This window comes from Pelodiscus sinensis, chromosome 15 (genome assembly GCF_049634645.1).
Source record: "Pelodiscus sinensis isolate JC-2024 chromosome 15, ASM4963464v1, whole genome shotgun sequence".
Taxonomy (NCBI): domain Eukaryota; kingdom Metazoa; phylum Chordata; order Testudines; family Trionychidae; genus Pelodiscus; species Pelodiscus sinensis.
Genome location: NC_134725.1, coordinates 22,865,189 through 22,883,815, shown reverse-complemented (window position 1 = coordinate 22,883,815; position 18,627 = coordinate 22,865,189). Strand labels below are relative to the sequence as shown.

Below are 18,627 nucleotides of genomic sequence, written 5' to 3'. Positions count from 1 at the left end.
CCTGCCAACTTATAGCTTGTGCAACCCTTTATTCATATTGCCCTGGGACTTTAAATGGAGACGTTACTATTATTGACCATATTCACAAATATAATTAATTCTGTATACATAAATATTTTGTATAAATTTTAAATTGTTTAACGAAGTTGTGTTTCCAGTGCTTTTTAGTGTAGCCAGTAATTACATATGTTTTACAAATTTTGAAAGTCTGTCAATCCATTTAAAATATATGAAGGCCAGTGTTCCCGCTAATGTTTTCTATCTTCAGGTGGATTGAATTTTCTTTTGGGCGGATTGAAATTTCTTATGTGCAGCATCAATATTGAGGGTGTATGTGGATACGTACCACCAATACAAACAAATAAAACAGTCCATAGATGGGGATGGGCCCCAGCTGGGGACTTGGCCAGGCTTTATTTTTAAATAAAGTAAAATATTACATCCAACAAAAAAAGGTTTCAGCATGGCAGGAGTGGGGGACCTTTTTTTGGTTTGGGGGGGCCACTGAGTTTATATGAAGGAGGCAGTTATGACTCGAGGCATGGGATTGGGGTACAGGATTTTGGATTGTGACCTAGGGCAGGGGATTACAATGCAGGTGTTTTATTGTGACTTAGGGCAGGAGGGGGTTGTGACCATAGTTCCCACTAAGGTACGTACACACAAATTTTTTTGCTTGCCTACCTTGCAGAGTGTTGCTGCAGGCAGTTGCTCTGGACTGGGGGCCACTCGGGGGTCTAGTTGAGGCAGTGTGGGAGATAGATAGAGATGTAAGGGACTAGTTGACTATTAAGCATAGGATTAACAGATAATCGACTAGTCACACAACGAGTTACTTCCCCTCGTTGCTGCCTCTCTCAGTCCTGGGGGAGCCACCGAGCACTGTCTCCGCGGAAGTCAGGGGAAGCAGAGACGTCCTTATTGCTGCATCTCTCTGTTTGAAATGTACAGGAGCCTCCTGCAGCTATTGTACATTTCAAAGGGAGAAGTGCATCAGTTGGGACCTCACTTCAAAGGAGTACACTGATGGGATAGTCCATAAGGGGGAGCACTAGCTAATTGAGTAGTTGATGGAAATTTCAACTACTTGATTACTTGATTAATGGAAATTTAACATCCTGAGAGGGGTGGCTGAGGCTGCATAGCTGCTGGAGCCTGGGGTCTGGGGCCGGGGCCTGCTCTGGTGGCTGGGGCCTGTCCTGAGGTGAGCTCGGGGACAGGGGTTAGGTGCCGCGGCCTGCGGTCCACTGCGGGGTGGGGCTAGGTTGGGGAGCTGGCTCCGGTGGACAGGGGCTACTTGGGGAGGGGAAGGGAGAGGGCTGGGACCTGCACAGAGGGCCCACTTGGGAGGCTGGGGCCAGTCAGAGAGCAGCTTAGGGGGCCATGGCCACTCCGGCAGCTGGGGCTGTGTGGGCGGTGGGTTGTGGCTTCTCGACTACTCCCTGGACTGGCTTCATGGCAGCTGTTGAAAGCTGGAGCCAGGCTGTGGTTCAGCTGTTCCAGGGGCTAGGGTCCCCTACTCCTCCGTTTTGCCCATCCTGCACCTCTCTTTTGCTCCTTAGAGCCCCCTGGTGACCACCCCTCTTCCCCACCCCCAGTACCTCACTCCCTGCAAACCCTGGGTGCTGGCAGCAGCTTCCCTCTGCCCGATGTGGAGACTTACAGCCAGCCCCATGAGGAGCAGCCTGGGGCAGTCCCTGCCCTGTACACAGGCTGCCTAGGGATCAGTGCTCTGGCCGGGGCATGTCTCACCTTCTCCCCAAGAGGTTGGGAGGAGCACTACCTGGGAGTTTCTTGGGGAGCAGCACCACTGGTGGGTGCCACAGTGGCACACATGTGAACAAGAACATTGTTGGTACTCAAAGACAAAATTCATTTCGCTCATGAATGGAAAATCTTAGAGGGAACACTGGTTGTGACCTAGGGCAGGGACTGGGATGTAGGAAGGGATACAGGAGTTTGGATTGCGACCAACGGCAGGATGGGGTGTCATCTGGTTCAGAGGATTGGGATGCAGAATCTGGGATGGAGTATGAGCTCTGGAGAGAAGCAGAGGATTTGGCTTAAGTGGGATAGGAAGTGGGAGTCGGGGGTGGGGGACAGAGGGTGGGAGACAGAGGGTGGGAGGGAGAGGATGGGGTGCCAGAGGCAAGCTCTGGCTGGGAGACTTATCAGTGAGACTCCAGAGCAGCAGTGCAGCACACTTCTCAGGAGTATGCTCCACCCTCCACACAGAGCCATGTGCTTTGTGTATTAGAGCCTGAGGCAGAGCTTCACTTGCCAATGGGATTGTGCTGGGGGTGGGAGCAGCTGTGAAGCAACACTCCCCGCACCTCTTTGGGGTCACAGGTTGTGGAAAAACAAATGGCCCTACAGCCACTTTTCTAAATGGCATGCATGAATGTGGCAAGCAGGGGAATCTGCCTACAGACTCCCTGCTGTGTCTGTGGGCTGGATTTTTTTTCCAAGGCCTGATGTAGCATCAGCACAGACTCTGCTGCAGTGGGAATGGGGGGAGGGAGGAGGAGAAGGGCTAGGCTCGAGCTTCAAAAGAGCCATATCTGGCTCCTTAGTGAGCCTTATTTGGCTTGCAAGCCATAGATTGCTAAGCCCTGGTATAGTTTCTCTGGGGAATGTTTAGGATCTATGCTATACAAGAACAGAAAGAAATAGAGACATACTGAATCAGTGCTCCTAGTTTGGAACTTTCACCTTGTGTCTGTCACCAAATCAAAGAGTAGAAGCCCCAGAACAAATTAATAGGGTGTTCAGGGTATATAGGCAGATGCATGTTTTGAAGAGCTTGCAAATAAGTTTCATACTACTAGTCTCACACCTTGTACTTGCTACTTCTGACTCCATTAAGAGCCAGAATTCTATCACATAGCAAAGTTCTGGCCTTAATGCAATGCAGTATACCATTTATTAATTAGTAACGATTTTTTAAAAAATCCTGTTAAGACCAGAATTTTAGATAGTGGCAACACTCCTCTACATCTTTGTCTCTCTCTTGCACAGGCAGCAATCCCAATCTCCCCTCACCTTTGACTCCCTCTCCCCCCAGCCAATTACTCACTCCTTCCTCCGCTCCCCAAAACCCTACAACTCTTCTTGCAGCCACTTATGCCGTCCTTCCCGCCTCTTCATTTCCCCTCCTTACTAGGGATGTAATAGTATAGTCGATGGACCGATAAGCAAAAGCGAGGACTACACGCATAATTTCCCCCTCTCTCCCCTGCTGCCAGTAAATTTTTTAGGAGGCTGGCCAGCAGCTCAGCTCAGTCCTGGCTTGCACTGGGTCCTGGATCTACCCCCGCTGTAGCTCTGCATTTAAAGAGTATTAGGCACAGGGTGGGCAGGCAGCCAGGCTCAGTTCTGAGTCGGTCCAGGAGCTCAGACCCTTCTCCTCCCGACAGGGGCTTCCTGGGGACTATAGAATAGTCAACTGCCCGATAAGAATTCATGAGGCTAATTGACTATTCAGTTAACCGATATTTAACATTCTTACACCCTACCTGCTCTCTGAGCTCCTCCTTTGGAAACAGGCAGCTGGATTTCAAGCTACTCAGATGGCCCCTACCCCCACCAGTCAGCTGAGCTCCCTGCCTGAGCGGGAACTTTGAGCCTCTGAGTGGGACACATTAAAGGGCTGCGTGTGGATGCATGTATTCAATTAATGTGTTATAACATACTTTATATACAAATACAGAAATTCACAGAATGATTTAACATATCTAACTCAGACTCTATTTGTGCCAAAAGTCTGAGTAACAACTTAATTAACCCTCCTCTGCCAAAACCCACTCTAAAACCCATTTATTACCTTCTATTACTAACTGAATGTTCAAAGCTTCAGTTTCTCTATCTGTTTGTTTTAGGTATCTGGACTGGCACTTCGTATCTGAATGCCATCAACTTATTTGCATTATTTTTACTTAATTTAGAATGTAAGCTCTTGAGCTTAAGACTAGTATTTCATATTGAACATAAGCATTTCATATTAAAATAATAAAAAGTTCTGAGTACTACATGGCTACAAAGTAGGATATAATCTTAACTTACTGTATTACTATATTTAAAATTCAGTATTTTAACTGAATTGATCTAGATACCTACTGTGTTTTATAAAAAGCAATAGAGAGAAAGATGTAGGTATGTGAAATGTAACATAGTTTTTCTGCTAAATGTTTGAGAATTACCGTATTTCCCATATTACTGACAGCACTTTGTATATTTTTTATGTGTTTTCATTTTCAAGTAACAGAGTTTCTGTGGACATTAGTCTGATGTCATTAGCAGGGCTCGACAATCTATTGAATCTACTTGCCCGTGGCGAGTAGATTTCAGCCCGGTGCCCCATTTATCGGCGGCGCGCGCATGCACAATGCAGCTCTTCCGCATGTGCGGGGCTGGTGAGTGGCTTTTGCTGCGGTTCGTCAAGCCCTGGTCATAAGTATGGGCAGAACTTGCTTAATTCTCTACAAAGTACATCGTACATTTGTACTGGCTCCCTCCTTCCTCATCCCCTGTGCTGCCGCCTCTGTGGGAGGTAATGGGAAGGAACCGGCAGCTCCATGGGAGTGTACTGATTGTTTCTGTCTCTCCCATTCCCTATGCATTGCTGCCTCTAATATAGCAGTATGGGGAGGAGGGAGGGGGAAGTACTGCATGTAACTCAGAGGGTTAACCAATGAGCACAGGCTCATTGGTTAACTGTGTATTTGGGTACATGTTCACATCCCTAGTTTATACTGTACAATAGGGCACTGAAGACTTTTGGACACCTACAATTTATTTCATTATAGTTCTATATTCACTCACTTTGTTTAAATTGGTATGACTTTCTATAAAAATGGAGGAGGGAGGATTAAGGAATCCTTGAGAACGCTGGAGTTGTAAATAGACAAAATATACCAGTTGAGAAATTACCGTCTTTGATATAGATGCATCAGAGACAGCTGTGGGCGTGTGTGCAAGTGGGAGCAGGTGCTTCCGGGAAGCCACCTGACCCCTGTGCTGCTGCCTTTGATACAAAGGCAGCAGTGTAGGGGGCAGGCAGAAAGTGGGCAGGCTCCCCGGGGTATACTATGTCCTGCCTGCCTCCCACACTGCTGCCTTTGAAAATAATCTTTTACAAATAAATTGTCTTTATTATATTTTACCATATTTGCTGCTTACTGGCACTAGTAGTATATAAGGGCTATTTCTCCCAATCTAACTAATTTGCCAGTCTTATTAATTTAATTCTGTAGTGAAATAAAAATGTTCAATTTTTGACATGACTGTTTAACGAATCAACAGTGTGATGATATATGCATTTGGCTGTGACTTCCTTGCAGCATTAATCATGTGACAGGAAGAGAGCTCTTACATAAATATAAATCTTTAATAGCAAAAGGAGCCCAGAAAAATAATGGCCAAGTGTATTCCTTCTTCCACCCTATGTCCTGGTTTTAATAGCCCCCCCCTTTTTTTTTTAAATCAAAATGTGCAATACAATTGATTTCTTCTTAGTTAACATCATTATACTTGAAAGCTGAATGAACAACTCTGTTAGGGTCACTTTATTGTTACAGGAGTATTACAAATTCCCAGAAGACACTGAACAAACCTTAATTTTTAGAGTATGCAATTATTTTCAAGTGCTGATAGTACAAGAAGGCATTCTTTGGATTCACTAACTTTGTGTTGTAAGGGAAATTGAGGAGGAAGCTGAACTTTATGATTTTTGGTTTTTTAATAGCAAACACATACAGTGACACCAGTTACGGGGACTGTGAATGCCATAGAAATTGAAGCTTTTAAGAGACAGCAAGCACTTACTCCATCAGGTATGTTCTTTTTACATAATATAATTTTATTTCAAAGGAAAACAGAAGTCCCACTATTGCATAATTATTGAAATGTAGCTTTGCCTCACTTTGGCAATTGTCGGAACTTTTGTCTGAACTTTTGGCAATTGTCAGCCCTTATATATTTGTTGTGAGTGCTGTGGGGCAGTGTGTTTCGCTCACAACAAATGGGGCCTGGATTTGACAAGTGTAGAAATATTAACAAGTCTGTTATTTGGCTGAAGATAGTGAAGGTGGTCAGATTGAAATATAAAGGAGCTCTGCTCTAAGAGCAAATTCCTCATGAATGATACACGTGTAGGAGAGTTGTAGCTTTCTAAGCTGATGTTGAAATTGTATGGTAGTTTTGCTTTGTAAACTGAACCCATTCCATTGTACCATATCATAAATGGAATTTGACTATCACAGATTCGTCTAAAAGACCACGAATTGAAGTGAGCCGTCATGGGATGGTTTTTCAGCATCCAGGTGTGGCTTCAGGAGTTCCTCTACAACAACTAATGCCAACGGCACAAGGTACTATTGCCACATGCCAATAGCAAATTAAATTAACAGAAGATGTAGGTGATGGGACTAGAAACTTAGGCTCCTAATCTTCTAAGGTTCTAATTCCACCACAGACTTCTCTCTGTAAATTAATTCTTGGTATACAATGCCTGGTTTGTTTAAAGAGCTGAGTAGTGGACTCCAGTGATGCATGTGGGCATAGGAGTAAGTCACAGGTGCTGATGCAAAATGCTTAGCTTCGGTGCTCTGTATCTAAACCAAAGGTTTGTGAAAAAAGGTAGCTCCTACTTTGCAACGTATGTGACAAATGTTATTTTCACTGATAGTTATTTTTGATTTAAGTGTATTAATGTACAGCATCCTCAGTGTATAACATTCAGTGAGTTTTGACCCCTTTCTAACTCATTAATAGTTGAAACACAAATTAGGAAATCCAGCAGACAGCATAATAAAGGTAATGCTTTTTATTATAACTGATTCTTATTACAAAATTGCTAGCTGCGTTCCTTTGCATGATAGGTTGTTTATTGTAATGGTGATTTATTCTTCTCATTGTGATGTGGTATTTTCTAAGTGATCGTATCATATCACCAAGTAAGTAGTCAACACATTTTGACTTATCTGACTATGTGTTGGTTAAAATAATCAAGAACATTGACCCTTAACATTCATCTGTGCTTCATTTCCTCTTGCTTTGCAGGTGGCATGCCTCCAACTCCTCAAGCAGTACAGCTCACTGGACAGAAACAAAGCCAGCAACAGTACGACCCCTCCAAAGGTCCTCCTGTGCAGAATGCAGCAAGTTTACACACTCCTCCACCTCAGCTGCCGGGCAGGTTGCAACCTGCCAATGTTCCCATAACATCTCTCCCAGCTGCATTGCAGCTTTCACAGCAACAGCCACAAATAGTAGAGTCTTCAGCACAGCCCCAGATTCAGGTGAAGACCCCACCCCAAAGTGTACCCATCACTTCTGCTCCACATAGTCAGCTCCCGACATCACTTCAACAGCAGGTGCAGCCAGCACTCCACATACAAGGGCAGACACCAGCACAAGTGTCCCAGCCGCAAGCTGCAATTCAGCAACAGGTATATAGATAGAAATGTTTGTGTGTAAAGTTCGTCTAATGTGAAAAGCCCACTCTAAAACAACATTGTCATAATTACTGGGAGTAAGAGAGAAGTCTGTTTTTATAGATATGTGAAAGGTGTTAAATGGCTGAAATTCTGAAACACGGTGGAGTAAAACAGCAAATTCCTGCCTGGTAAAGCTTTTTAAGTGTAATACTTTTGGTGGATTAAAGTTAGCTCAGTATTTGGCCAATGTATTCTACTGTAATCAGCATTAGGTAGTATTGAATTGTAAAATTCCTTATCTCTCCATCTAACAAGTCTGTTTCCTGGGCAGACTGTGACGCTGACGCGACCATCTGCAGATGCAGCCCAGACTTCTCAGCGTCTTACAGCGAATTCATTACCACCTACATCCTCTGCTCCACCAGCAACTCTCTCAGGCTCAGCACCTCTTCCTTCGTATCCATTACAGACAAATCGAACCTCTCCAGTAACTAAATCACTGTCTCCTATTGCATCAAAACCCCCAGGCTTAGCTGTAACTACAACTCCTAAAACAGAAAGTCCAGCTCAGAATGCAGCAGTGTTACCACAGGATAGCTCTCAAGACAAGCTTGCTGAGCAAGTAAAATTGGTAAGATGTATTTTCTTTCAGAACCTAAAGACCACTAACATGCAGAAGGGTACATCGCTGAGCTGTTAATACACACAAAAGAGCTCTAATTTTTATTTCTTCCATTGTTTGGTTTTTATAATTTGTGCTCTTTCAAAGAAGCTAAAGATAAAACTGCTAACGAAGGCAGTTTCCTTTGCTAAATGTAATTTTCTTTGTATTTCTATCATATTGATCACATCTGATCACTCTAGATGTACTGCTGTGGTAAGAACATTTCCAGGTCATTTTGTGTCTTTAACAGGTTCACTGTAGACTCCTACTAGCTAAGGAACTTCTGTGGTGGAGGAGTCTTATCCTTTATTATATTTTCTTTAGTAGCTCTTATTTCAGGGGGGAAAAAAAAGATAGTTCAGTGTCTTTTCCGTATGTCCATATAAAAGCCTGGCAATCAATTTGTCTTTTTCGTTATAGAAAGCATTGAGAATAGAACTTGAAATCTATTGTTTCAATTGAATCATATTTAGTCTGTTAATTTTGCCACTTTGATACAATTTTGTTTCCTATAGTATAGCATTAGGTTTAAATTTCAAATTAGTTTATGATGGTGGGTCACAGCTGTGAGCAAACAGACATCTGTCATTGAAATGTATTTGTTCATGACATATTTATGGAGGGTTTTTTTTGTTTGTTTGTTTTTTGTTTTTTGTAGGAAAATCAAATCCATCAACGAATAGCAGAATTGAGGAAGGAAGGCTTGTGGTCTCTGAGGCGATTGCCCAAACTTCAGGAGGCCCCAAGATCCAAATCTCACTGGGATTATCTGCTAGAAGAAATGCAATGGATGGCAACTGATTTTGCTCAAGAGAGAAGGTGGAAGATGGCTACTGCTAAAAAGGTATTTTGGAAATACATTTTTGAAGAGAAATAACTGGTCTTGCGGTCAGCCATCTTTCTAACAAGGGTTTTGGCACAGGTATTTTGTCTACATATAGTAAAATCCTTATATTTTTAGATGGAAGGGAGCAACAGGAGTGCAAAGTACAAGTTGGATCTCTCTGGTCCAGCACCCTTGTGTCCCCTGCCATTGGACTCTAGGGATACTGCCTCTCCCCGTGGCTGGCTCCGCTCCAACGCCATTGCCACTGAGATCCAGCCCATAGGCTACAGGCTGGGCTCGGCATGCTGCTGCTAGCTGGCGGGAGCTCTCTGGTGCCTGAGCTCCACAGCTGTTGCTGCCCCTCTTCTGCTCTGCCTGTCTGAGGCTTCTTGGGAACAGAGCTCTGCAGCTACTCTGCTTCTGTCCCACCCAAGGCTTCCCAGAGACTAGGCTCTGTGGCTGCATCCTGCCAGGGCTCTGTGGCTGCCCCGCTGCCACCGAACTGGGATGGGGTTCCACGGGGACAGCGCTTACTGGTCCCACTACTGTCCCACCTGGACAGAGTTTCCTGAGACCAGGCTCCACAGTTTCCCCACTGCTGCTATGCCAGGATGGGGCTCTGCAGGAACGGGCCTCACTGGTCCCACTTCTGCCCTGCCTGGCCAGCGCTCTGTGGGGACGGGGCTAACTGGTCTGATGGGGCTGTCTCCACAGAACTCCCTGACTGGCTTGCATTCCTGGCTGTTGGGGCTCCCTGGTCCAGCAACATCTGTGATTATGCTGGATCACGGATGTTTCTGGACCAGAGTGTCCCAGATTTAAGAGATTCAAACTGTATTGGCATTTCCTCATAATCAGTGGTCTCCAACCTTTTTAACCTCAAGATCACTTTTTCAGTGTAAGTGCAAATATCCTTGCCCGTCTTCCTTCCCCCACCTTCTGAGAGGCCTTGCCCCTGCTCCACCTCTTCTCCAAGGCCTCACCTTGCTAAACAACATCCTGCTTACTCCCCAAATCTCATTCACCAGGCTGGGATATGGGTTGGGGTGCAGGTTCTGATCTTTAGCCAAGGGGTTTGGAGTGTGGGAGGGGACACCCTGAATGTAGGAAGGCGGGGTGGTTCTGGAGTGGCCATGGGGATAGGGCATTTGCCTGGGGAGCGTAGGGTTGGGGGCGTGAGTCCCTCTTCCCCTCTCCCACCCCCACACTCTGGGTGTGGCTGGGCAGCCAACACATGCTGCCCCAGGGCTGGAGCTGGCTCCCGCATTAGGAAAGCATGATAAGACCTGCTGAAGTTAGGGAGGTGGTGTGGGTTCTGGACTGGCCTTGGGCAGTGTTTCTCAGCTAGTGGTATGAGTACCCTCAGGGGTACCTGAGAGAAGTGTAGCGGGTACGTTAACACAGCTGAAAATTGGAGGAAACTGAATTTTTGTTTTGAGTTTTGCAATGCTTTATTATTTTTGTACTTTTTACATCCAAAAATGTCATCGCCCATCCGGCTACGCTTAAGTTGTTTGAACAATGGCAGAAAATTTTTTGTGTGTTTCTGAAAACTGTAGGTACTGGGGGCACTTATAATTTTTTTTTCTTTTTTTGAAAAAGAGACACTGTATTAAAAAAGGTTGAGAAACACTGGCCTAGGGCGAGTTTCTGACAGATCTGACAGAAACCGCTCAGGTCAGCCACTCTCACAGCCAGGCCGCTGTGAGCCACGTACGTGCTCACGGCCTGTGCCTTTCTGCTCACGGCCTGCGCCTTTCTGCTCACAGCCCCCAGTGCACTGCATCATATCCTGCAAGTGCAGGCCAGATCATACACAGCATTCCAGCCTGTACGTGCTAGCAGCTGGCTGCTAAATGCAGGCAGCAGCTCCAGGACCTGGGCATAAGAAAGCAGGGGGAGGGGGAGAGATGCCTGGCTCTGGAGAAGGGAAGGGGCACCCACCCACTCTGGGAGCAACCAGACAGCCAACACAGAATAAGGGACCCATTTAAGGTAAGAGGCTGAGGTGGGTTCTGGAGTGAATTAGTGAATAGGTCATTTGCCTGAGGAGCGCAGGGTGATGGGTTCAAGTTCCTCTGACCCTGCGAGCAGCTGGACAGCCAACACAAGCTTTGGAAAGCAGGATAAGGGACCTGCTGAAGGTAGGGAGGTGGAGTGGGAACACCAGTGAACTCAGGGATAGGGCATCAGTTTCTAGAACACAAGATAGTGATCTCGATCCCACTCACGCAGTCTCAGGGACTCCCACATTAGGAAAGCTGGATAAGGGACCCTCTGAAGGCAGGGAGTTGGGGTGGGTTCTTGAGTGGCCTACAGGATTGGGCATTTGCCTGGGGAGGGCAGGGTTGTGGATGCAAGTCCTACCCACCCTGAGTGTGACCAGACAATTGCTCTAGGGATGGAGCAGTGGAGCTAAGGCAGGCTTATTTCTGCTTTGGCCCTTCACCACTCCTGGAAGCAGCTGGCATGTACATCAATGGCTCCATGGCACCATGTGCTGCCCCATATCTACAAGCACCAGCCCCACAGCTTCCACTGGCCATTGTTCTGTATTACTGATCCATGGGAGCAGCAGGAGTGGTGTCTGCAGGCAAGGATAGCATGTGTAGACCCCCTGCTCTGCAGGGGGTGGGCTGCAGGGATATGCTGGCCGCCTCCAGGAGCACAATTACCACAGGGATAATTACTCCAGACGTGACAGGTTCAGCATTTTGGAACTCACTACTCAAATTAAATTTAAGCATAAGACTTAAAGTTATGAAGTGCACAGACCAGTCACAAACCGAAACTAACCCACTTTGCAAGCAGTAAAAGTAGTAACAACCCCCATGTACATGTTGAGGCAGGAGATGAGAAGGAAGGACAATGTGTGTTTGTGAGAATGACAGACACACATTCTGTGTGAGAGTTACTGTATATTCCGGCGTATAAGACGACCTCTGAAGTTAAAAATCATCCCCCAAAAATCGGGGGTCGTCTTGTATGCCGGATGCCCCGCCGCCGGAGCCCCTCCGCGGCTTTGAAAGCCTCGGGGGAAGCCGGCGGCGGGGCATCCCAGGCGCGCATGGGCTGCCCCCCCGCCGGAGCCCCTCCGCGGCTTTGAAAGCCTCGGGGGAAGCCGGCGGCGGGGCATCCCAGGCGCGCATGGGCTGCCCCCCCGCCGGAGCCCCTCCGCGGCTTTGAAAGCCTCGGGGGAAGCCGGCGGCGGGGCATCCCAGGCGCGCATGGGCTGCCCCCCCGCCGGAGCCCCTCCGCGGCTTTGAAAGCCTCGGGGGAAGCCGGCGGCGGGGCATCCCAGGCGCGCATGGGCTGCCCCCCCGCCGGAGCCCCTCCGCGGCTTTGAAAGCCTCGGGGGAAGCCGGCGGCGGGGCATCCCAGGCGCGCATGGGCTGCCCCCCCGCCGGAGCCCCTCCGCGGCTTTGAAATGCTTATTAAATGCTTTGAAATGCTTATTTAAGTGCATCACTAAAAATTTAGGATCAATGTTAGGCAAATTTGGAAATTGTGGCCATAATGCCAGTATCTCAGCCAATCTCTCCCGTCCAAAAATAAATACTATCACTTTTATTACAAATAGATATACATGTTTTTTTGGAGGGGTGGGCAATATTTGTTCAGTTCTGAGCAACCCAATTTAGAGAAAATATAACATAAATTGAAGTAGTTCAGAGACAGGAAATGAAAATGAGGCATGGAGAGGTCCCCATATAGAAGTTTAAAAAAAAGGGATTGTGCACTTCTGTAGAAGTTAACTTTGGATATTCTCACTTGGTTTTAAAAAATCCTGTATACAGTAAAACTCCATTAGTCCGGCATCCAATGCTCCGGGACTTCTGATGGTCCGGCACCATCAGGAACCCGGAAGTGCTGGGGCAGCCGGACAGACTTCCCCCATTCAGCTGCTGCTGAAACTGACCAGCAGCTGAATCGGGGAAGCCGGGAGCAGAACAACTGGAGTGCTGCCGGGTTGGTTTGGTAGCGCTGCCCCTCGGGGCTGCGGGACCAACCCGGCAGGACCCCAGCTGCTCTGCCCCAGGGGTAGATCAGCGGCTGATTCCAGGAAGCCTGGGGCAGAGCTGCTCTGTCCCAGGCTTCCTGGAATCAGCCGCTGATCGGTTTCAGCAGCGGCTGACTTGGGGACCCCTGGGGCAGAGCAGCTGGGGTGCTGCCAGGTTGGTCCCGCAGCACCGAGGGGCGGCACTACGAGACCAACCCGGCAGCACCCCAGATGCTTTGCCCCAGGCGTCCGGATTCAGCCGCTGCTGAAACTGACCAGCAGCGTCAGTTTCACCAGCAGGCTGAATCCAGACGCCTGGGACAGAGCAGCTGGTGTCCTGCCGGGTTGGTCCCGCAGCCCCGAGGGGCAGCGCTACGGGACCAACCGGGCAGTACCCCAGCTGCTCTGTCCCAGGCGTCCCCAAGAGCAGCTGGAGTATTGCCGGGTTGGTGCCGTAGCACCGCCCCATGGTGCTGCGGGACCAACCCGGCAGCACCCCAGCAGCTCTATTGCAGGCATCCCCGATTCAGCTGCTGCTGAAACTGACCAGCAGCTGCTGAATCAGGGACTCCTGGGGCAGAGCCTGACTATCGTAAGGGGGGGCTATGAGGGGTCTGGGGTGGCATCCTCTCCCACCCCACTCCAGACCCCTCATAGCCCCCCCTTCTGATAGTCCGGCATATCTGATAATCCGGCACCCCCTGGGTCCTAAAGGTGCCGGATTATTGGAAGTTTACTGTATTTTGTTTTTCTTTAAAAAGGACTGTACCTGTTAATGCTTTAGTACATAAGCCACTAAGGGTGCATCTACACAGCACCCTAAACTCGAAATAAGATACTCTATTTTGAAATTCAATCAAAATAAGTGCACCAAAGCTGCAGAGCAGAACAGCTGGGGTGCTGCTGGGTTGGTCCCACAGTGCCATCCCTCATCCTCCTGCTCAGGGATAACTACTGCAGCCTGGGGGGAGACCGCTGTCCTTCCCTGTCCTTCCTTGCCGGAAACTCGCGGCGGCGCAGGGCTTCCCCAGCCTTCCTGCAAAACAGTGGAGGGTTCTCCCCTCGCTGCACCATTTCCCACCCAGCCCTGGATACCATGCAGGTCCGACAGACCCGTCATAGCCCCCCACCGGAGTACCTCCCTATATTCCAGCATATCCGATAATCTGGCACCACCTAGGTCCCAAAGGTGCCGGATTATTGGAAGTCTACTGTATTTTGGGATACTTCTGGTATCCCGAAATAGCCCTGCTGTGTGTGGGACTGTTTTATTGCTTTGTAGATTTCTGGGCACAGGCTAGATCGTGAGCTTTGGGGATTCTCTCTCACACACAATTCTACACAGCACTGAAACAGCTCAAGCCTTGTGAGCCTGAGATGGTTGGTTCAGGCCAGCCACAGGTTTTTCTTTGCAATATTAGTTGAAACCTCATTGTTTGGTAATAGGAAGAAACTTCCCGTAAAGGCAAGTTGTTCCATGATTGTCCATTGTGTAAATTCTTGAGTCTTCCTTTGAAGAATCTGGTGATACTGGCCTCTGTTGGGATCAAGATAGTTAAAGACTACTGTTTTAATTCAGTATGTCATTTCCTATTCTGTGTTTGAAACTGTTATGAATTCAGACCCCTTCTCATAAGCAGTATCCTAATACAGTGCACCACTTGATACTGTGTTCAAAAATTTTCAAGTATTCTAATGTCTTTGAAATACTTATTTCATAAAGAAATTCTAAAAATTGTCTTACAAATTATACAATTCACCCGGTCAGGACTTTTGCTTTAATAAAATAGACTTGAGGTAAATAAGGGTCTGTCTACACTACCCCGCTAGTTCGAACTGAGGAAATGAGGAGTAACGGTAGTTCGAACTGGGAAGCCTACTTCGAACTACCTAGTTCGTGCCCCGTGTAGCCGCGCTGCACGGGGTTCGAACCAGTGGGGTTTTAAAAATGGCGACTCCCCGCTTATGCAAATGAAGCCCGGGAAATTCAAATCCCGGGCTTCATTTGCAAGTGCGGTATGCCTACATTACCCTCCTAGTTCGAACTAGGAGGGTAGTGTAGACATACCCTAAGATAGAAAAGTCCACAAGATACTATCTTTTTTTCTTTAATGTCAAACATATTATATAAATACTGAAGATTAATTAGATCATAAGTGCATTGAAACGATGCTACAGTTAACATCTGGGTGATGGGTAAAACATCTAATTTTAAGAAATGTGGTGATGTGTATTTTGAGGAAACTTCAAGTCAGCATATAATAATTTTTATTAGATGGTGAGAACTGTTGCTCGCCACCATGAGGAAAAGAAACTTAATGAAGAGAGAACAAGCAAAGAGGAACAAAACAAGTTAAGGCGCATTGCTGCTTCAATTGCTAGAGAAATAGAATACTTCTGGTCAAATATTGAACAGGTAAACTCTCTACTTCAAAAAAAATAAAAGTTTTTGTGATTACAAAATTGATTTCAAGTCTTTAAAATCTAAATGGTCTAATCACATTTTGGATACATTTTATATATTAGGTTGTTGAAATAAAACTGCAAATTGAATTTCAAGAGAAAAGGAAAAAAACATTGAATTTGAGAAAAAGTTCAAAAAAAGGTAATATTTCAGTTTATTAAAATTGGAGTATAAAATCAAAGCTCACTCTATTGTTTTTATTACTTGCATCCACTTTCTCAAGTATGTGGTTTCATCTTTTCGACAATAGAATCTAAATTGAGATTCATAGTATTTATTGTGTTTTACTATTAATCTTTGCATCCATGAGAAAAATCATGAAGATAAGCAATGAAATGTTAGCATAAGAAATATAGAGTTTGTTGAATGATTGTTGGATGTCTGTAATAATTTTCCAGGGAAAGATACAAGACCTGTAGAGGCTATTTCTTTGGAAAAAGAAAGTGATGTGGTAAGTCTCTTTTTTAACTTAGTCTCAGTTTTATTCTAAATTTTACTGCTTCCTATAGCATTTCATTTTTTCATCAATTTCAAACTTTAAAGCTACTTTTTTTTAGACTGATGCACAAACTGACAGTAAACAGATCTCTGGAAGTTTTTAATATTGAAGTTTTGGCCTATAAACTATTTGTCATAGTGGGGATGTGAGAAGAATATATTGTTAGGAACCATAAACTTTTGATATTGAATTTTCTGAACTTATGAGGATAATAATGGAAATACCTTCTTTTAAAAAGAGAGTTAATGTTTATCCAGGAACCTATAAGAGCTTTGGAAGGTCCATTCTAGTGTTTAAGATGAAAAAGATGTTTGGACATTTTAAAAGGGTGTATTATTTACCCAGTTGCATATATGGGCTCTGATCCTATAAAGTGATTTCTGCAGATGGACCTTTCTGCCTGCATAGAGTCCATTAATGTCAGAAGGATTTTACTCATATGGATGCTTTTGATTGTCTTTGGTTAACTTTTTGCTCTGGATAGCTAGTTTAAGGAGGAGCTGAAAGGAGATTTAGCATTCTGTGTTATCTGGTAATCAATATATTGGTTTTATATTCTGTGAATTTGAATATTTTGAATTATTTAATGCTAGGGTGCCTTGTTATCTGGAAGGAAAAGAAAGGCCAGCACATCCTTGACTGATGAAGAAGGTTAGTCACTTTTCAAAACTTTCTCTCCAATGGGTGGTGTACTTGTATTGTCATATATTTTTAAAAAATGAACACTAATTTTCAATCTGCCAATCCAGATGGCCTGTATTTTTCACAACATAATTGCCAGTCTCTTTCACTAAGATTAAATAGCAAAGTGAGGTGAGCGCTTCAATGAGGCTTTATTAATAAGATTTCACTATTGTTACATATTACAGGAAACCCTTGTCATTCATGGTAGATACATTCCTGACACTACCATGAATAACGAAATCTGCGAATACTGGGTGTGAGGGGGAAGCAGAGCAAGTACTCCATTTCCCCACAGCTCCTGCTGACTCCCACCTTGCAGCAGGACCCCTGAAGCTGCATCTTCCCCTTTAGCTGCCTCAGGTTGTGGGATCAATGCAGTTGTGGGAGGGAGTGCAGGACTATGGCAGGAAAGGGATCCACAAATATACAAAATTGCAAATAGGAGTTCCGTTAATTGCAAAAGTCTCCTGTAATTGCAAAAGTCTTCTCTTAAAGCACAAAGAAAAAGATAAATTAAAAATTTGTGGTGTTAACTTCTTCCTTCATCTCTGCTCCTTAAAAACAATCAGCTGAATTGAGCTTTAGTGTTCAGTTTTAAGAGCAAAATAGTATTGATAAAGAGACCTTTTTAGAAGCATGGATATTGATATTGCTAGAATTGAGGAATGGAAGAAAATCTTTTGTGGGTCAGTATATGTGATTATATTTGTCCCTCCTCCTCTTCCCCAACCTGCTTACTTGTTTTTTACACTTTTTCAGGGAGATTGCTATATTTGATCAGATTCGTGGTTCAGATAGTTTAGCATCCTGTTTTACAGCATAACAAGCAGCTGAAGAGGAAAAACTCCCACAGTTGGCAGTTATGGGATACTCTGTTCTCAGGGAAAGTTTTTTTTTTTTTTTTTTTTTTTATTAACACTCAATAGTTTATGGATGGCTTATGCCCTGAAACATGAAGGCTTTCATCCATTTCAAACTTCTTTTGCTAAAAAGAATGTCATTATTGTAATTCCAGATATTCCTGTTGTTCATATTAATATGTAATCCTTTTTGGAATCTTGCTACAGTTCTCAATGATATTTTGTACTAATGAGATTTAGAGATACCTAGTTAATAACTTACATAGCTTCCTGAACTGATAGGTGAGATCTTATGAACCTGTACACTTCACAAGAGCAGTGGTTTTCAAACTATGGATTGCAACCTGTACTGGGTTGCACAATGTCAGACACTGTGTCACCTTGCTGTAGAGTGACCGGGGAGACTAATGGGGGTGCTAAGGCAGGCTTCCTGCCTATCCTGACTCTGCTGCATCCTAGAAGTGGCCAGGAGCAGATCTGTCTCCTAGACCAGGGAGCCAGGGCTCTGTGTGCTGCCCCCACCCCAAGCACTGGCTCCACGCTCCTATTGGCCAATCCTTATCTAATGGGAGCTGAGGTCTGTGCCTGTGTGTGAAAGCAGTGTGCAGAGCTGCTTGTGTGCCTCCATTTAGGACCCAGACCTGGTGCTGGCTGCTTCTGGGCACAGCATGGTCCATGGTGCCAGGAGAGGCATAAAGCCTACCTTAGTATCCTCACTGCACTGCTGACCAAGAGCCACTGGAGGTAAACCCATACACCCAGACACGAGCACCGCCCTTTGCCCCAGCCCTGAAGTCCCTCCCACCCCACAGCTGCCTCCTTGCACCCCAGAACTCTTATTCCCCCCGATCTCCCTTAGAGCCCACACTCTAGTCAAAAGATATAATTATGTTGGGTTGTGAGCATCAACAGTTATGTTGGGTCATGAGAATTAAAAGTTTGAAAACCATTGCCCTATATCAGTTACAAAGGAATGGGGCTTATATGATCACTGTTCAAAATTCAGCAATGACACCAAGACAAGGCTAGCTTAATAAACCTGTCTCTTTTGCTAAACTCCACTGCGTCAGCCAATGCCTTTGACTTCGGAATAAGCTTCAAAGCAGATTTAAACTGACAGCTCTATTGTATGTACTGTCATACTCTGACATTTTTATAATTGTTTAACTTAGTTGCCTTTATAAATGTGTGTTT

General features: G+C 45.5%; 1 protein-coding gene across 8 annotated transcripts in view; it reads left to right on the top strand.

The window, feature by feature from the left end:
* EP400 (E1A binding protein p400) overlaps nt 1-18,627 on the top strand; it is a 104,860-nt gene that overhangs the window by 9,288 nt on the left and 76,945 nt on the right. For all 8 annotated transcript variants that reach the window (XM_075898396.1, XM_075898395.1, XM_075898394.1 and 5 more), the window contains 9 exons: nt 5,744-5,831; nt 6,261-6,368; nt 7,060-7,448; nt 7,768-8,067; nt 8,759-8,944; nt 15,202-15,342; nt 15,453-15,531; nt 15,789-15,841; nt 16,483-16,540. In XM_075898396.1, coding sequence (XP_075754511.1) covers nt 5,744-5,831; nt 6,261-6,368; nt 7,060-7,448; nt 7,768-8,067; nt 8,759-8,944; nt 15,202-15,342; nt 15,453-15,531; nt 15,789-15,841; nt 16,483-16,540 — 1,402 coding nt within the window. The remainder of the gene's footprint in view (nt 1-5,743; nt 5,832-6,260; nt 6,369-7,059; nt 7,449-7,767; nt 8,068-8,758; nt 8,945-15,201; nt 15,343-15,452; nt 15,532-15,788; nt 15,842-16,482; nt 16,541-18,627) is intronic.